A 17609-nucleotide genomic window follows, 5' to 3' on the forward strand; every position below is an offset into this window, starting at 1 on the left:
TCATGACACCCCCCCTCCCCCGCCCAGGACGATAAGTGTTCGTCATGGCTCTCTTCTCCCCTTTGCCTCAATTATCCGATGAAGATGACGATGCTGTACCCTTCCCCCTATCGCGCGTCCAGTCGTCCAATGAGGGGCGCGCGTGGCGCAGAGACAGCTGCTGCACGAAGCAGCGCCAACTCCCCCTCCCCTCTCCCCGCCTCGCTGGCACAGGTGGCGGTGTGTATGTAGTGGAGTGTGTGTGTGTGGGAACGTGGTCCTCGTTCACTTTCCCACGATCGTAGTGGGCCACGGGCCAGGCACACACCTGGCTCGTCTATATAACAGGCGGTGGCTCCCGCTTGCGGTAACCATTTCACGTCAGGCGTTAGCTGCGGAAGCTTCGCATGCCGTTAGCTCTGTTACAGCTCGTGTCGCGTGTTACGAAACCTGCGGAGCGCTAACCAAGTTCTGAACTTTGCTATCAAATTTTGTGTGCAGTGTCATATTTTGTAAAGACTTTTATTTTGCTTTTCTGTGTTTTGTGTGTAATCTGTTTTCTTCACATCAAGATGCTGCATGACACAATCATGACTGTTGATATGGAGCAACTTCAACCAATTTCTAGAACATACCAGTACAGAAAGGTGAGCATGCACTTGTGTTAATGTTAAATGTATTTAGAAGTTCCTTTGGATACGGAAGGGGTCCTTGTTCATTATGGTTTAGAAAGCAAATTACAGAATCGTTAATTTACGGAAGTTTTTTTTTTTTCATTCCTTATGAATGAGATTGCTTTAATCGTTGCGAGATTTTGTTGGTAGTATTTTATTTTTATTAACATAATTTGAGCACGTATATTAATTTTATAGCCCTCATATTAGTAAGAAATTCAGAACTTCGGTAATTTCTATTAAATTTTGTTATTGTTTTTTTTATATTTTACGTTTTTTGTTTTGTTGTATGTTTATTTTTTTACAAAACAGTAATGGCTGTAATAGTGTTTCGTTTTAATTTGCTGCATGCTTTCGAAACGCATCGTCGAAGTAATTTTCCAGCCGACATTTTTTGTAACCGGTACTCCCTTCAAGTCATCCCCATAGACTCAGTTTAAAATGAGTCGTTTTTTTCATATTTGGTGAGTCGTTCCACTGTTCTGACGCGCTTTTTCCGTTTTTGTGTTCAGGTTATGAAGCCCATGCTGGAACGCAAAAGGCGGGCCCGCATAAACAAGTGTCTCGACGAGCTGAAGGACCTAATGGTATCCGCACTGCAAGCCGAAGGTGAAAACGTCAGCAAACTTGAGAAGGCGGACATCCTGGAGCTGACAGTGCGTCATCTACACAAGTTGCGGCGACAACAGAGGCTGTCCGCCAATCCGGTCACAGACGCTGACCGTTTCCGTGCTGGCTTCACCCACTGCGCCACGGAGGTGTCCCGTTGCCTAGCAGCCACACCTGGAGTAGACGTCAAACTGGGCACTAAGCTGATGACACATCTTGGTCACCGTCTCAACGATATGGATAAGACGTCACCCTTGTCAGTTCAAGTGGGTTTGTCATCCCACCCTACCGCAGGCTATAACACACCCCCAGGTTCTCCTGTGCCTCCCCTGAGCACTTCCAGTGAAGGAAGTGCGGCTGTAGTTCCAGTTTCCGTCATCGCTACTGCTTCTTATTATGTCATGCCACTTACACCTGCATCTTCTACGTCGTCGAGTAGCTGTGGAAGGAATTCCACTTCGCCAACGACCGCCACCATTGGTGCTGATTGCGGAGGTGGCCTTCTGAAGCTGGCAGATGTCGCGCTGAAGAACGAATCGGCTGAGCCTATTTGGAGACCGTGGTAATTTTTTTGTTTCGATCAAGTTCTGATGGGAAACGACAGAGTGCAGCAGTTTTCTTGCAGAAATTTTTAACACATACATGGACAGTTATAAATTATCTTATTTTGTTGCTTAAATTAATTCATAGGCCATTTCCTCCGGAAATATAGGTATCAAATAATGGCTCTTCAGCATTTCCTGTCATTAGTTTGAAACACGAATATTGTTTTACCTTTACAAGTAATCGCAGCTCTTGTTTTCCAGCCTTAGCTGTTGTTTATTTCATAAATGTTAAAATTATAGCCTATAAGAATCTTGAAGGATTTGGTCTGTGAATTTAGTTTAGCTCTGTAGTAATTATTTTCCATTATGGGTTAAATGATGTACAGTCTTCACTCATGATAATCTGGTTTATTTTAGTCCTACAAACATGGGCGTCTCACTATAAAGTCTTTCGTATGTTTTTTTTTTAATAACAACCAAGCATGAACTAATTACAGATGATTTGTCATGAGCTGGTGATTAACAGGGGAAAGAAATGCAAAACTGTTTGAATGATTGAGAATGTGTTAATTGTTTGAATAGTATGTAGTTGAAAGATTTTCCTTTTCAATCCCGAAACTTTCTATATATAAATTTTATAAATATTGCTCAAATGGACGCAGTTCATGTATTGGAAGGGTGAAGTGAACATAATTATGTTGAGGTTTCCGTGAGGGGGAAAATTCATATTGTCACTGGGTTCTTTTACCAGGTAACTAGTAGGCGTGTGTCGTTTAGCACGAATATACAGCCTTCATCTTGTAGAGTAGATGGAGATTAAATATTGTGCTGAAACGTGTTACACGCCTGTCAGACTACATGGTAGCATAATCGAAATGGACCAGATGTTTTCCCTAACGTTTTCAGAATGTGATGTTTGTTATTGAACGTGTTAAAAACAGAAACTTTTCTGATACGACCTCATATATTCTCAAGAGAAAATCAGTGTTTTGTGTATTGATCTCAAATCTGTATTTGTTCAGAGTGATGCAATGGTTTTAATGTTGACCATTTAATAATACTTCAGTGCCTCTCATTAATAATCTTGTGTAGCTTTAATTAGACAGTGTGCATTAGGATAATGTATCAGTGAAGAAGTCTTGTTATAATCTTTTATTATGAAATATCCGTAGATATTTCTCTTTTGACTTTTACAGCAATCAAAGCTGTTATGTGATATCAATATGTACCTGTGATAAATATAACAAATTTTTATTATTTAAGAATAATTTTTGAAATATGAATTATAGAACCAACAATGGAGGGTTGATTTTGTATTACAAGCTATCTGTGATACAAAGCAATACAAATAATAATAATAATAATTTAATTATAATGAAACTGGTGTGATAATTTCCCCTTTGTTTTTTCCACATCCTCAAATCCTTAATGGAGTATGCTGGGTGGGTGGGGAGACATAATGGGGAAGAGAAGAAGAGTGAATAATTGTAAAGAAGAGGGCCAATTTGGGCGCCATACATATTTGAATTCGTGAAGTGATGAAAGTATACAATTTTCGTTCTAGAATGCAGTACTATTGAGATTTTTGTACATTACATGTGGCTACATACAAATTTATATATCAGTAGAACCGCTATATTAAGAAATATCCGGAGTTCTTTATTTTAATTTTTGCATTTGTACTATGGTTCGATAATTAGTTTACATTTGGATATTATTTGTGACAAATTAGTTTGGAGGAACATATCAGATGTAAATTACTCATTTCACAGTGGAATTTACCATTATATTATTCTTATACAGGTATGTAATATTACGTTATCAGAGACGTACTGTATTGCTGGAACATTGGGGTCGTTGATTCTAATCCTTGGTTTCTTGCACGGCTTATTTGACCCTGAAGATGGAGGCGATGTGTTTCTGCGAAACGTTGGTTGACTTTCAACGGACTAGGCGTTAAATCCCAGGAGATGGTACACTTCATAGTTCCCGCTACACAGATCATTGGCATACTCACAAGAATGCAAAATGTCTCCAAATGTGGTCTAGATGGCAGTAGTAGACATGATCTCAACCTTCTGCCATCTATACATATGAAATGAACTACTCTCTGAGACGTACTGCCATCTGTCAGGAGAAGTAGCGAAGGGAGTTGTAAGTGTAATATACATTTGTTCACGTGAGGATTTTAAAATAATTCCAAAGGGAAAGAGACTGATCGTAGTTTGAATCGCGGAGTAATCGAAATTGTTTCAATTAATTAATTTGTGATGATAGTACATTAATAGTCTTACCTCGTACATTCTATGGGTGTAGATGTTGGTATTGGTTACTGCTGGTTACTCTCAGTTTTAAAGTGTGGTAACAGTATTGAGTGAGGATGTGTGTAGTTTATGTTGACACCTGTTATGTTTAAATTATTAATATTGATGTGCTTTCGTGTGAATATTGCCATGTATTGAAAACAAAATGGAGGATCTCCTTCTGCAAATCGTTAAAGAAGCTTCCAGTACCAAGCTGTCAGTTCTTCGAAAGTCGGCGCAGGAAGCCCATGGTATGGAGTATCAGTATTCCAGATGGAACTCAATTTAAATGATTATTAGCCATTAGTCCTTCAGTAAAGTACATGAAGTACGAAAATGTTGAAGTTCATTTCTTTTATTAGCCAATATATGTTTTTATTATATACTGGTACTTCAGGTTTAGTAATTTCGAACATTTCCGCCCTTTTTCTCCTTCCCGGTCCCTCCCCCGCCACATAGGATTATGTAAAGTTGATTCTGTTGAGTACGGATCCGATTAGAATGTAGACAGGTTCGGCTTTGGTGTTTGTTTGCCTTGTACATTTACTTTCAGAATTCATCACCACCACCACTATATTTCTGTTCCTACTCTTTCTACTAATACAATTAATTAGTGCTCCAAAAATCAAAGGACATTTTGTCAGTAGGCTCTCATTGGCAGATTAGCCTCTAGCCATGTCACTCCTGGGGCAACTGCTATATGTAAAGTTTTTAAGCTTACTTTTCTTATCTTTAAAAAATGAAAGTAAGCTTATTAGATCACCTTGTTGTCTGTCTTTGTTGTTTTATTTTACAGTGCTATTAGTATGTGTGGCCATATAGCATCAGATGATAGGGTAATTGGTGCATAATGAATTCAAAAGTATTTGAGAGGAAATAGCCATGCTGAATTGAGGTTCTGTCACAAATTAGAGAACATGAAAGCCTTCAGTTGTGATAGTTGGTATCCCAACCAAGATTTGAACTGAGCATCTCCTGAATACAAGTCTTCAGTGTTAACTGCTGATTTGTCCAGACTGGTAGAACGAGGGTTGTGAGGAAAGTAAAGACCGCTAGCACACATGTGCTACTTTGTGACTTTGTGTGGGACGCCTTTTACCATCCTCCCTACAGTCAAGACCTGCCTCCAAGTAATTTTCATTTGTTCACACACTTGAAGCAGTTCTTGGGAAGTACGTACATGGGTAGCGATGAAGTGAAGATGGTTAAAGACTGGTTCAGTGGACTGGCGTCAGGTTTCTAATACACAGGCATACAGAAATTCATCACAGGGTAGGACACTTGCCTGAATCTTCATGGGGATTATGTAGAAAAATGATATAATATGTGTAGTAATGATGTAAAATATTTTTTTATTTATATTCATTTATTCCTTTTTAATCACCAAATGGTCTTTACTTTCTGAATGACTTATGTATAATGATATATTTTATAATTTTAAAGAAATGTTTGTGGATAGAATTATTAATTTTTTGTTACAAATGCCAAATTGTAATGGACGCTGTTTCTCTTTTCCATTTTTCAGGCCCGTTTTGCACATCAGTTGGTAGACTGGCAAGTTTGACTGATGTTTTTTTGTTATCATTTTTGTCATTCACATTCCAGGATGGTACTTTAGAATAAGTCATGGTACTTCAAAAGAGCTGTGATAGCTCAGTTGGTATAGTGACAGGCTACAGACTACAGGGTAGAAGGCTGGGGTTCGATTTTTGGTAGGAGAAAGAGATTTCTCTCTACTCCACAGCATTCAGACCGGCCCTAGGGCACACCCAGCCTCCTATCTGATGGTTATCAGGCGTTCTTTCGCCAGGGGTAAGGTGGCTGAACCATGAAGCTGACCACTCATGTCCATCTAGTGCTGAGGTCAAGAATTGTGGAGCTATATCTCCACTCCCCCATACATCTTCATAGCATGGTGCTTAATTAATTAAGCACAGGGACTCTGTTTTTACCATTTACTATCCTACTATAAAACTTTTCCAGTCATAATTTATAATGTTCCTGCCACATTTCATTTAATGCTGCACCAAATCTCCCAAAGAATAAGTTGGCTTGGACACACCTCAAGGATGGAGGCTGGACAAACAGTTAAAAGAATATATGACGGGCAGCTACACGCTAAAGGAAAGAGAGGCCAACCTAAGATCAGATGGAAATATGACGTAAGGGAAGATGTAAAGGCTTTAGGAATTTATAACTGGACAACTCGCACACAGGACAGAAGTATTTGGAAGGAAATTGTTGAGCAGGCCAAAGTGTTCAAGATAGGAAGCTGTCGAGCCTTATGATGATGAAGAAAAAGAAGAAGAAGAAAAACTGTACCAAATTTCTGTAGTTGACACATACAATTTACTGGAATTCTTCTCTGCTTGCAGATTTTCTAGAGGCGCAGCAGGGCCTGTTACGTGACCCAGCACATGACTTGAGAGCAAAATGTCTGCATGCCTTGCAGCTTGCGTTGGAGACAAAGCGAAGCAAGTTTGTGGCATATGGTCTCTCTGGCCTTCATGTAAGTAACTGGAATCCTTACATCATACTGTCGGAGCCATTGCTGCTGGCCTACCTGCACTCCTGGTCTGTGACACTGTAAAATCTTCTTATGCGTACAGATATGTAAGAAGGTTGCTGAAACAAAGACTGAGATCATACTTCCATTTAATCCTAGAAGCAAGTATGCAAGAAGATCTGTATCCATTTTTAGTCTGCTTTCCTCTCGTAAGGAAATAAATTTGGTTTGCGACATCACCATTTGCATGTGTGTGTTTGCATCTCCTGTTGTAGCATTTGAACCAGTTGACAGAATTTCACTGGGCTTGGTTTGAGCCGTTCTAAGGTTTAGCTCGCTCACTTGTGATGTCATCATGTTTCCCTTGACGGATTCCATCCCCACTATGCAGTATCCTGACGTCAGTCATGTGGTCTCATGTACCCTCTCGTGAAGGGGAGACTTGTACAGTGCAGTCGTGTAGACCAAGTTGACTTGGAAGGTCGGTTACTAGCCAGCAGGTTTGTTGTGGAAAATATTGGTTTCGGCTTGGTTTGTTCTAAATTCCCTTTTGGTGCTATCTGGCTGGCCAGTAAGGACTGCCCGCGGTCACAAGCCGTTGCTTGAACGCTTGCGACGCGCGTTATTAGATTTGGTTTGGTATTTTTTTTTCAGAATTAGACTTGTGTTTGTATAGTCTGAGTGTTTAACGTCCTAATATGCCTAGTGTCGACACAAGTGGTGCCGACGGGAAATTGTTTTGCTCTAAATGAGCTTGCATTAGTTTCTTGGTCAAATGTGTCGTTTGTTATTTATGTATTGTTATATATTTTTGTATTAAAATTCTATTTGTTCTTATCTAAGCCAACGAACTGAGTGTAGCTTCCTCCTCCTAGCTTGGATACCCCATGTCCATCTTGGGGAGCGTGGGAACCAACAATAGGGCCAGTAACGATTGCGCTGTGCCCTTCCTCTTCGTAATAATAATAATCAGAAGGAGAAGAAGACAAAGGGCGCGGTGCAGGTTTGAACTTTATGCCATTGGAACCAGTCCTATAGCCATACTTGTTAATTTATTACAGTCAGTAATAAGGGGCATGAAGCTGACAACTCACCTCCATCTAGTGCCGAGGTCAAGAAAATATGAATCTATACATCCAGTACCCCATACGTCTTCATGGCGTAGTGCTTAATTCGTTGAGCACAGGGACAGCTTTAATATTTTGGAGTCAGTAATAACAGGGTGGCAGATACTTGAAGTATAGAGATGGGCATGACACTGGAGCCACTTGATATAGGGGCCCTGTAATTCTTGGGAAATGTTCCATTTTTAAGTAAGTTTTTGTATTGAATATAAACTAATAGCATTGTATTTGATTTGTTTCATTTTGGTCCGTCACACTAACAGTTACAATTACAAAAGGCAAGTCCGTCCAATGTGACTATTTCAGTTTTCTCACTTGATTCACTAGCCTTACATGTTTCGATGTATACATGTGTATACACAGCACAGCGGGCCAAGAAATCATAACGGACAATATTAAGAATCTCCCTAATAAAGTTATATAGGAGGCACAACATCGGCCACCTTGAAGAGAGACGACGGGTTATTGACATGAACCATATGGTTTATGTATTTTAATTTTTAACAAAGGTTTTTAAAACTTTAAAACAACTTTAAATATTTCTATAACCAGAAAGGCTGCTGTGAGTGATAGATGGAACATTGCGTACTTGGACATTACATGTGTATTTGATATGACAACTGTTGTGATAGTGGTTTCAAAAAGTATTTGGAGCCTCTGAAGATGATCCAAATGGATCGAAACATGTAAGGCTAGTGAATCATCAAGTGAGAAAACTGAAATAGTCACATTGGACGAACTTGTCTTTTGTAATTGTAATAGCATTGTATCTATGTGGAAATTTATGACAATCACTAATGAACCATTGGAGACAGGCAAGTGAAGTTTGGTGCAGAGATCAATTGTACAGATGCTTGCATGTTACATATGAAATATTATTTGTAACAGTCATGAAGAAATTTGAGGTTATGTTCAACAGATTCCATGTAGACAAAATATTTAGTTAGGTAATAAGATCATCACAAAAATAAAATTAAATAAAATGACAGGAATAAAAGTAATGGAGTTGAAGAAGTAGAAATCAATCAATCAATTACTCATGGAGCTGAGCTCATCTTGAGAAGCCACCAGCTGTGCAGCAACTCAAGAACTTACCAGCATTTTATGGACCCCGAAGGTTCGTTACCGTGTTCATGAGAGCCCTCCACTGGTCCCTATCCTGAGCCAGAACAAACTGTTCCATACCATCCCATCCTGTCTCTCTAAGATCCATTTTGATATTGTCCACTCACCCACGTCTTGGTATTAACAATGCAAGAAGAAATTAGACTTCATGAATTCTGCTTCGAAATACTTGTTTATATAATTTCTTTGATTGTAGCTTAGACATGGGGATGAGTTTAAAGGGCGTGCCATATCTCATACAGATTCTGTCTTATCTCTGTAGAAGCCCATGTCCAGCCCCATATGGGATTTGTGGTGTGTAAATTGGTTTGCTGAGAACTTTTGTCCTCACCTTCCAGTCGTTGTCACATGATGAAGAGAAGAAATGTATGCAAAATGCAGGGTTCTTCAAGCTGAGGAGTAAGTCACTGCTTTATTGGTATTTGTTCATTGTGATGTGTTACAGAAACTTGTTCGAGATGACCGTTTCCAGTCCAACTTTGAGCCAGAAGACGATTCCCTGTGGCTTCCGTCACAGCTGTTGCATGCCATGGGTTCCATTCTTACCCAGTCAGATGACACACAAGTTGATATGCTGAAGGTGAGTGTATCCAGTTGTGAATTCCTACATTATAAACAACAGTAGCTCAGATGGTTACGTGCCCTTGTTCTTATGTATGTTTTTCAAAAGTAGGTCTTTAGTTTTTTAGACGCTGTAAGCATTTTAATTTTCTCCAAAACTGTAGACTCAGAAATGCTTATATTAACATTTTCATATAACTGTACATTATATGAGATTGAGATTTGTGTGAAGATGGAAGATTCTTATTGTGGCCCTGGGGTGGTGACACTGTATAGTCTGGTACGGGTGTGCCAACATTTTGGAGATAGTTCTGCTTCTGTGTAGAGTCTGGTGGGTTCTGACGATGGTGTATAGCACTCAGGATTACTGGGTTTTGGACTTCATCCTTTGTATGGTGTTCTTTTGTGTTTTTTAGAATACCAGACAATGGAGAAAGTTCAAAAACCCAGCAATCTGAAGTACTATGGCCATGTTTGTGTTGGAGTATGGAGTTGGTACATGCCTTCTGTGCCTTCAAAATGTTGTTACCTACTTATCAGACTACTCTCTTTGAGAGGTATAGCAAGTGTCACGTAACTTTGAACAAGGCCAAGAGTAACCTTGAATGCGCAGAAGAAAAATTTCAGACAAGGGGGTGGGTTCGAGGGAAGAACGAGTGAAGAACGAGTGTTAAGAAACTCCTCCCACCACAAGCTATGCACGGGATTTGACTAGGAATGCCGGGCCTTGTTCGAAGTTACGTGACACTGTCTTTTGCAGTCCGCAGTGTGAGCTGTACACTAGGGAATTAATGTAACATTGTACACAGTGTTACGTTCTTGTAAAATTAAATCTGTGATGACAGGTGCTTCTAAACGTGGCATGCAGCAACTACTGGACTATGAATGGGAGAATTATCATACAGATATTGACTGTATGTAGCGAAGCACATGAGACTGGCAACCAGGCTGTTCGTACAGCTGCTCAGGCAGCCACCAGTCAGACTCTCAGGTCTTTCTGCAACTTCCTCGGTTAGTGGTCTTCAACATCTCTTTATGTTTAGTGATGGTAACGTTAAGTTTGCTACCATTCAGTCCAGAACCTTTTGTCTTCTCGTCTGTTGTCCAAAAACATAAAAACTAGAATATACATGTACAAAACTATAATTTTGCCTGTGGTTCTGTATGGGTGTGAAACTTGGTCTCTGACATTAAGGGAGGAACATAGACTGAGGGTGTTTGAGAACAGGGTGTTGAGGAGAATATTTGGACCGAATTGAGATGAAGTGACAGGAGGTTGGAGAAAACTGCATAATGAGGAGCTTCATAACTTGCACTTTTCTCCAAGTATAAATAGAATGATCAAGTCAAGGAGGATGAGGTGGGCAGGGCATGTAGCACGAATGGGGGAGACGAATGTGTATAGGATATTGGCGGGAAAGCCATAAGGAAAGAGACCACAGGGAAGACCAAGGCGTAGATGGGTGGGCAGTATTAGAATGGATTTTAGAGTGATAGGATGGGATGGTATAGATTGGATAGGTCTGGCTCAGGATAGGGACCAGTGGAGGGCTCTTGTGAACACGGTGATGAACCTTTGGGTTCCATAAAATGCTGGGAAATTCTTGAGTAGCTGCAGAATTGGCAGCTCCTCAAGAAGGGCTCAGCTACATGAGTAAGTAAGTAAGTAAGATGGTAACGTTAAGTGTTTGCTGAGCTGAGCATCAGAAATAGCAGAATATTGGTCATGTTGTATCCAAGCATCCTGTTGCAGTTGGTATTAGAATTTATTTTCAGTTGTTTATCATCTGCAATATTGTATTTAAGCATTCTGTTTCATTACTATAACTTCTGCATATAATAATAATATAGTTCCATCAGCAATGCGATTATTTTATTCTTTCCCTTTCGCGTTCCATTTTACAACATGTGACCCAAACTGGCCATCATCATGTATCTTAATTTGCCAGAACTGTTATACTGTATTGATATCACTCGTTCACTTCACGTGTAACTGCAGTATTCCATGATATTAATGTTGTAGTCACAATCTAGCTAACTTTAGTTGAATTATCATATGCTGTAATTTACTTTAAATTCATTATAATTTAAAATTTATTTTTCTTTAAATTTTGTAAAATTCTTTTTACACCTCACTAGAGCATCATCCGCTTGTCCAGACAGTGTACAAGTATTTCGATTCTTCCTTGGATAAAAAGATAAAACAGTTTGTCCAGTGTGACTGGTGAAGATTTTTTCTTATTTTTATAATATTGTTAGTGTGATGGACCAGAATGAAACAAATCAAATTCTTCCTTGGATGTTTATATTGTAGCGGCCTGTTGTTTGCTGTACCTAAGCCCATTTCTGTTACGTTTTGCTCCTTGTCTGTATGTCATTCTCTCCACCACCGTATGGTGTTGACCCCTCTTGTAGTAGATGATATTCAATACAGTATAACAGCTTTGGCAAACTAAGGTACCTGATGATACCTGGTTGGGGCCGAAACATGTTCTGAAAGGGAAAGAATAAAATAGTTGCATTGTTGATGGAACTGCATTGTTAATATTGTGTGAAATATTTACCATCTACCATGCAACAGTATCGTGGTTTAAAATCCAATCATTTTAAAATTCATCCTTGTGCTACATGTTTCGTCCTACTTGGCCATCATCAGTACATTGGAGTCTGGGGGAATTGCTATGCCTTCTACACTACTGAAATGGATTTTTTCATAAAGCATCGGTGTAGGCCGGAATGTAGTGCAAGGAGAAGTTTTAAAAGGGTTGAATTTTAAATCCTGATATTGTTGCATGGTGGATGGTAAACAAGTGAAAAGAATGTTGATGATTAGAAGGCTTGGTTTAGGTTACTAACAGTCTAGGAGAGACAGGATAGTTTAATATTTATGTTGGATTGATTGGCTTGCTCCTCAGTACTGAAGATGGAGGCATTGCATGCTTGTGAAACATTGGTTACTTCTAAACTACATGGCATCACATCCAAGAAGATGGTAATTTTCATTATACGTGCCTTGAGAGCCTCAGATGTCACTTGGTTTAGATGTTGTTTACAGAATGAAGTGAATAGTGTAAAAACTAATACAGAAGAAAGTACGTGGGAAAGTATGGCATGTCACGTTCTTTATGTCTTCTCTGCACAGAGACTATAAAATTAACACACAGTGGACGGGTTGTGCCTGTCCATATCATCTGCACGTTTTATCTCTTGAACTACTCAGCTGATATTGACAAAATTTGGTGTGTTAGGGTGAGCCATAAATTTAATTGGACCTACAGATTTTCTCAGAAATAGCTCATGTTGCAGAGAATTAATATGTACATAAAGCATGGATGTCATTAACTTTTATTTGAAAATGTTTTTTTCCTGTATGGTGAATATTTGAAAAAATTAAAGGAAAAATGTTTTTGGGCCCTCTTGTAGTGTGTTTAGCTTTGTCGTAAAGGATGTGTATCTACAACAGACGAGTATCAATGTCATTAAGGGTTGCCGAGTCACAAAGAGTGCATATGGAAAGTATGTGTGCTGGCATTGAATACACATTTATTGTTACAGTAACGCATGTTACACAGATTTATGTGGTAATGTGAGTTAAGATTGTATAGCCCTTAAAATGAATACCTGCAAACTGAGTGGCAAGATGCTGATCCCTGATATTGGCATTAGAAACTCCTTTGAGGGCTTTTGTTATTAGTGAAGATTTATGAAATGCGAAGCTTACAGTTCAGTTCTACTTAGAGATCAGACAATGCTTGAAGCTTCATCTTGGTGCTAAGTACCTTAAACAGAGAGTTTGCTCAGTGGGGGATGGAGTCCAACTGGGTCCACTCGGCATGGCGGCCAGTGATTGGCCTATTGTAGCCTGCCTCGGGTGATTATGATGATGGAGAATTTGGTGGAATGAAGATTGGCAGGGGAAACTGAAGTACTCAGAAAATATCTGCCCCAGTGCCACTTTGTCCACCACAAATCCCACTTGACCAGACCTGGGATCGAACCTGAGCCGCTGCCACGGTGGGAAGCCAGTGACTAACCGCTTGAGCTATGGTGCGACCGATTAAACAGAGAGCTAATTTTAGCTTTGTCTACAATCAGCTCCAAGCAGCAGAATACTTCTTGGTAAGCTGATAGTGGCTTAGGTATTCAAGAAATTCTCAGTCATTTATTGAACATGAATATGAATATTCATAACTGTGTTGTCTTTGAGGGTCTTGCAGTGGTGGCCATGACGAGTACAGTTTCCTGGGCAGTAGTGCCATATCGTGTGGAGAAAGGCCGATGTTTCGAATGAAGTTTGCCACCTGCTTTTGCTAGGTTCTTGCTTGGCTGTTGAAGTGATAGCAGTATGTTCATCTGATACGTTTGACTTTCACCAAACCACACAGTGATACAGTCAGAAGATGGTAGTTGTTTGGTACTGTGTCCACAAGGGATTGCCTTTGTCTTGACTAATGATTGTGGAGTAAATGGTGATTTTCTGTGTCACTGCAGAGGAAGAATCACAGGAACTGGATAAGAGTTTGAAGCAGACTGGTGCCAACTGTGATGGAGGTTCTGGTGTGTCATGTTTCAATGAGGTGATTCCCATCCTGCAGTTCATCTGTAGCAAAATGGACGAGGCACAGGCGTGAGTATGAGTCCTTTAATAAGATTATATGCTTTTTGTTGTAAGGTAAAGTTGTCTCTGTGCTTCATTTTGTACAATACCATGAAGACATCTAAGGGGTGAGAAGAAGGAATGTATTGAATTTAGGCTGAATGGGCCCTAGAGCCAGTCTGGACACTACAGAGAACAGAAAAGTCTCTTATCCATGTTGAGAATGGAATCCTGATCCCTTGGTCATCCATCCCATAGCCAAGTCTTAACATATTATGGCATATTGGCTCAAGACAAGAATTGTGAAGCCAGGAGAGACAGCCGTTGCTAGGCAACTGATTTGTAACATGCAACAGTGGAGTAACTGGGAAGTGGTCCGTGCAGTAGCTACGTGATGGAGCAATAGAAGAATTGTTGGGAGAGATGTTTTTCTTTGTGGGCCATACCAAGGCTACGTAAGGAGTCAATTACTTGTTGTGAGTGAGTTCGGCAGTTGGAAGCTAGTTAGTACAGCTCGAGAGCTGCAGCTGAAAGGTGACAGCCAGCGAGGACAGGAGCTGTTGGACACAGAAGCTGAGGACACTAGACAATTTGAAACCTCTACTGAGCAGTGCAGTGAAGACTATGACAGAGGACTCTAGTCTATGTATGATAGTTAGATCACTGATCCAAAGCCATCCTATAGACACGCTGTATCATGTGACAATATTTTATTATGAAGCATGAAAAATTAATTCTTGCTTATACCGTAGTCCAGCCTTTGTAGATGTAGAAAGGTATGTTAATCTCCTGCAGGGGGATAGAAGTGGCATAAACCTTTGTATGATGAAACAGTAAATTTGTGGGTTGTTTTATATGTGACTTCTAACAAGGGGCTTTGTGATGTGTACAGGTTAGCTATTAATGTGCTGAGGCCACAGAGAATGATTCCTGGGAACAGGAATAACTAGATCACTGGAGATTAATGCAGGGAAGTATGCTTGAGCCTGGCTGAATAAGTTGTTTGGGGTGAAGCATAATGACTCAAGTAAGAGTCCAGACCTACATATAGTGTAGTGCAGTCAAGGAGGTTATGGTGATCCAAGCATGTTCATTAAAGTGGGGATGGGTGGTGGGATGGGATATTTATACAGGATTCAAGTGGGGAATCTTTTGGGAAAGCAGCCATTTGAAAGACTGAGGAGTGGTAGGAGAATCAAACAAAGTTAAATTGTAGAGAAGTAGGCTGTAAGGATGGGAGGTAAATAGAATTGGTTTAGGATTGTGTCCAGGGGCTGGATTTGATACAGTAAATTTGAACCATACAGTCCTGTTACCAGAAAGTAGCATTAGTAGCATCGCTAACTGAAATAGTCCATTTTAAAGTTTCATGGCATGTTGTGTTGCAGTGTGGGGAGATGTGGTAACAGTGTAGTGTTCCTGCTGGAGTGTCTGCACACACTTGTCTCCAGCCTACCTCAACAGATTCATAACAATCACCACTTCACGGCTTTCCTGTGGCAGAAATTCTGTCCTGCTCTGATAGCTTTCCTTGGCTCGCCTCGTGTGGACAAGCACATTGTGTCACGAGGTCAGGCTGGAACTCGGGAGGGAGCAGAAGTGCAGGGTCGTGGGTCTGGCTGCCTTGCTACAGCCCCCAGCTTCAACAGCTCAGAGGCAAAGACGGTGTACAGGTTTGCATTCTATCATGTTTATCTCGGTGGTCAGAATCAAAATTGTATGTTTGGTAGGTGTCACTCCTAGATAGAACTAATATATTTGAACTCTGTCACTGTTGAAACATGTAGTCATGTGAACTGTAGTGCTGCTTGGAGTACTGCATACAGCTCAGCAAGTGATGTATTAATGTGACATTTTTTATTTCATGGGGTGGGATGAGGCTGTCCACTTGGTATGTCGGCCACTAATCGGTCTGTTGTCCCAGCCCCAGATGACAGATGGGTGTGGGGCATTTCATTGGAATGAGAATTGGTAGGGGAAATTGAAGTACTTGGAGAAAACCTGCCCCAGTCCTACTTTGTTGACCACAAATCCCACATGACTTGACCTAGGATTGAACCTGGGCTGCAGCAGTAGGAAGCTGGCAACTAACCACCTGAGCTGTGGAAGAACCTACTAATGTGCTGAAGCCCAAAACCAAAGTATCTCCCCTAATTAAATTCAAATAATAATGAAATGAGAACTTTTTAATTCATATTATATATCTGGTGAGTTTAATGTGATTGGAAGTGTGGTTTGACAGAAAAGAACATATGTTGTTCCAGTATTGGCACACAGTTGGTGCGTCTTGTTGGGTGTGTCGGTTCCCTGAGGCCTGTCTTGGAGTCTGTGTTCCATCGCATGCTATTGTATCCACCACCTCAGCATCGCCTTGAGGCTCTGAAGTCACTACGAGAGGTAAGCACCACAGTAATGGAGATCAAAGTACGTACAATTCAGTTAAATGCCTATTTAATGCTTTCAACACAAAATCCAAGAAAAGTCTTAAATGGAAGCAGGTGAACATTGATATTGTCATGTGTGTGTGTGACTATAGATGGGGTTTGGATTGGTGACTTGATTTATTGACCACTTACACACACATGACTTCACTTTACAGATCACTTACACACACATACTAGTGTCCTCAGTCTATTACAGTCTCCACTAGCTGTTCCTGGAAAAGGATTTTAATGGTGGANCGACACACACTAGTGTCCTCAGTCTGTTACAGTCTCCACTAGCTGTTCCTGGAAAAGGATTTTAATGGTGGAGATTTATCAGCTTTTGTGCTCACACCATTCCTGGCTGGTCAATGTCTCAGAATTTAACTAAGCACTAAACTTTGTCCTGATTATAACCCCTCGGCACAGACCAACAGAAAACACAGCTCTTCTATTGTTTAATGCATGTATGTTATGTTCACTACCTAGCAGTGGGTCTCTGCGCCACAATGTCATTGATTTGAGATCGATAACATTTAACATTAAGTGAGGGAGAACTTTAAATTCTGTAACATTAAGTGGGGATTCCACTGTGTAGAAAGAACTGAGGCTTTCGTGCGGTGACACTGGAGATTATTGCCTTGTAGGATCCAGTGCCATATAGTTTGATGGATGCGCAGATGTTTTGGCAGACTCTGGTGTGTACATCTTTGGGGTTCTACCTGGTTCCTGCTTATCAAACTATGTGGCATCACATCCTACAAGATGGAAATTTTCATAGACATCAGTGTAATAAATGATCATTTCACTGCATAGTCGATCAGATGATAATGGGGCGTACTGAACAGGCTGGTCTAGTGGTAACACTCTAGACTTATGTCTGGGAGGTGTGTGGTTCACAGTGCTAGGCCATTAGCTATCCTGACTGAGGGTTTTTGTGGTTTTCTCAGTCCCTCCAGAGAAATGCCATGTCAGTACCTCAATGAAACCATGACTGCCTGCTTCAAAATCTCTTCCAATTTATCATTCATCTTTCATCCTACCATTTGACAATGTAACCAGTGCCACTGGAAGCATCATAAGATAACTCACTGAAAATTAAAAGGTAATGAATGAGGTGTGCCAGTTCTGGTCAGGAAACAGTTCTTAAAATAAGGACATGA

General features: G+C 40.4%; 2 protein-coding genes across 2 annotated transcripts in view; both read left to right on the forward strand.

The window, feature by feature from the left end:
• Nucleotides 1-250: 250 nt before the first annotated feature.
• Nucleotides 251-2283, forward strand: LOC111873724 (enhancer of split mbeta protein). The gene is made up of 2 exons (XM_023868656.2): nt 251-626; nt 1166-2283. The coding sequence occupies exons 1-2, from the start codon at nt 552-554 to the stop codon at nt 1826-1828; spliced, it is 738 nt and encodes a 245-aa protein (XP_023724424.1). The 5' UTR covers nt 251-551; the 3' UTR covers nt 1829-2283.
• A 1720-nt stretch (nt 2284-4003) lies between these two features.
• LOC111873713 (brefeldin A-inhibited guanine nucleotide-exchange protein 3) overlaps nt 4004-17609 on the forward strand; it is an 81573-nt gene continuing 67967 nt past the window's right edge. The window contains exons 1-7 of the mRNA XM_023868647.2: nt 4004-4361; nt 6486-6619; nt 9311-9445; nt 10272-10437; nt 13918-14053; nt 15412-15696; nt 16288-16420. Coding sequence (XP_023724415.1) covers nt 4277-4361; nt 6486-6619; nt 9311-9445; nt 10272-10437; nt 13918-14053; nt 15412-15696; nt 16288-16420 — 1074 coding nt within the window. The 5' untranslated portion in view covers nt 4004-4276. The remainder of the gene's footprint in view (nt 4362-6485; nt 6620-9310; nt 9446-10271; nt 10438-13917; nt 14054-15411; nt 15697-16287; nt 16421-17609) is intronic.

Source organism: Cryptotermes secundus, unplaced genomic scaffold, assembly GCF_002891405.2.
Source record: "Cryptotermes secundus unplaced genomic scaffold, Csec_1.0 scaffold31, whole genome shotgun sequence".
NCBI lineage: Eukaryota > Metazoa > Arthropoda > Insecta > Blattodea > Kalotermitidae > Cryptotermes > Cryptotermes secundus.

Coding starts and splice junctions, on each gene's coding strand:
- LOC111873724 (XM_023868656.2), top strand. CDS start 552: ATGCTGCATGACACAATCATGACTGTTGATATGGAGCAACTTCAACCA. Junction 627..1,165: donor GAACATACCAGTACAGAAAG/GTGAGCATGCAC, acceptor TTTTGTGTTCAG/GTTATGAAGCCCATGCTGGA.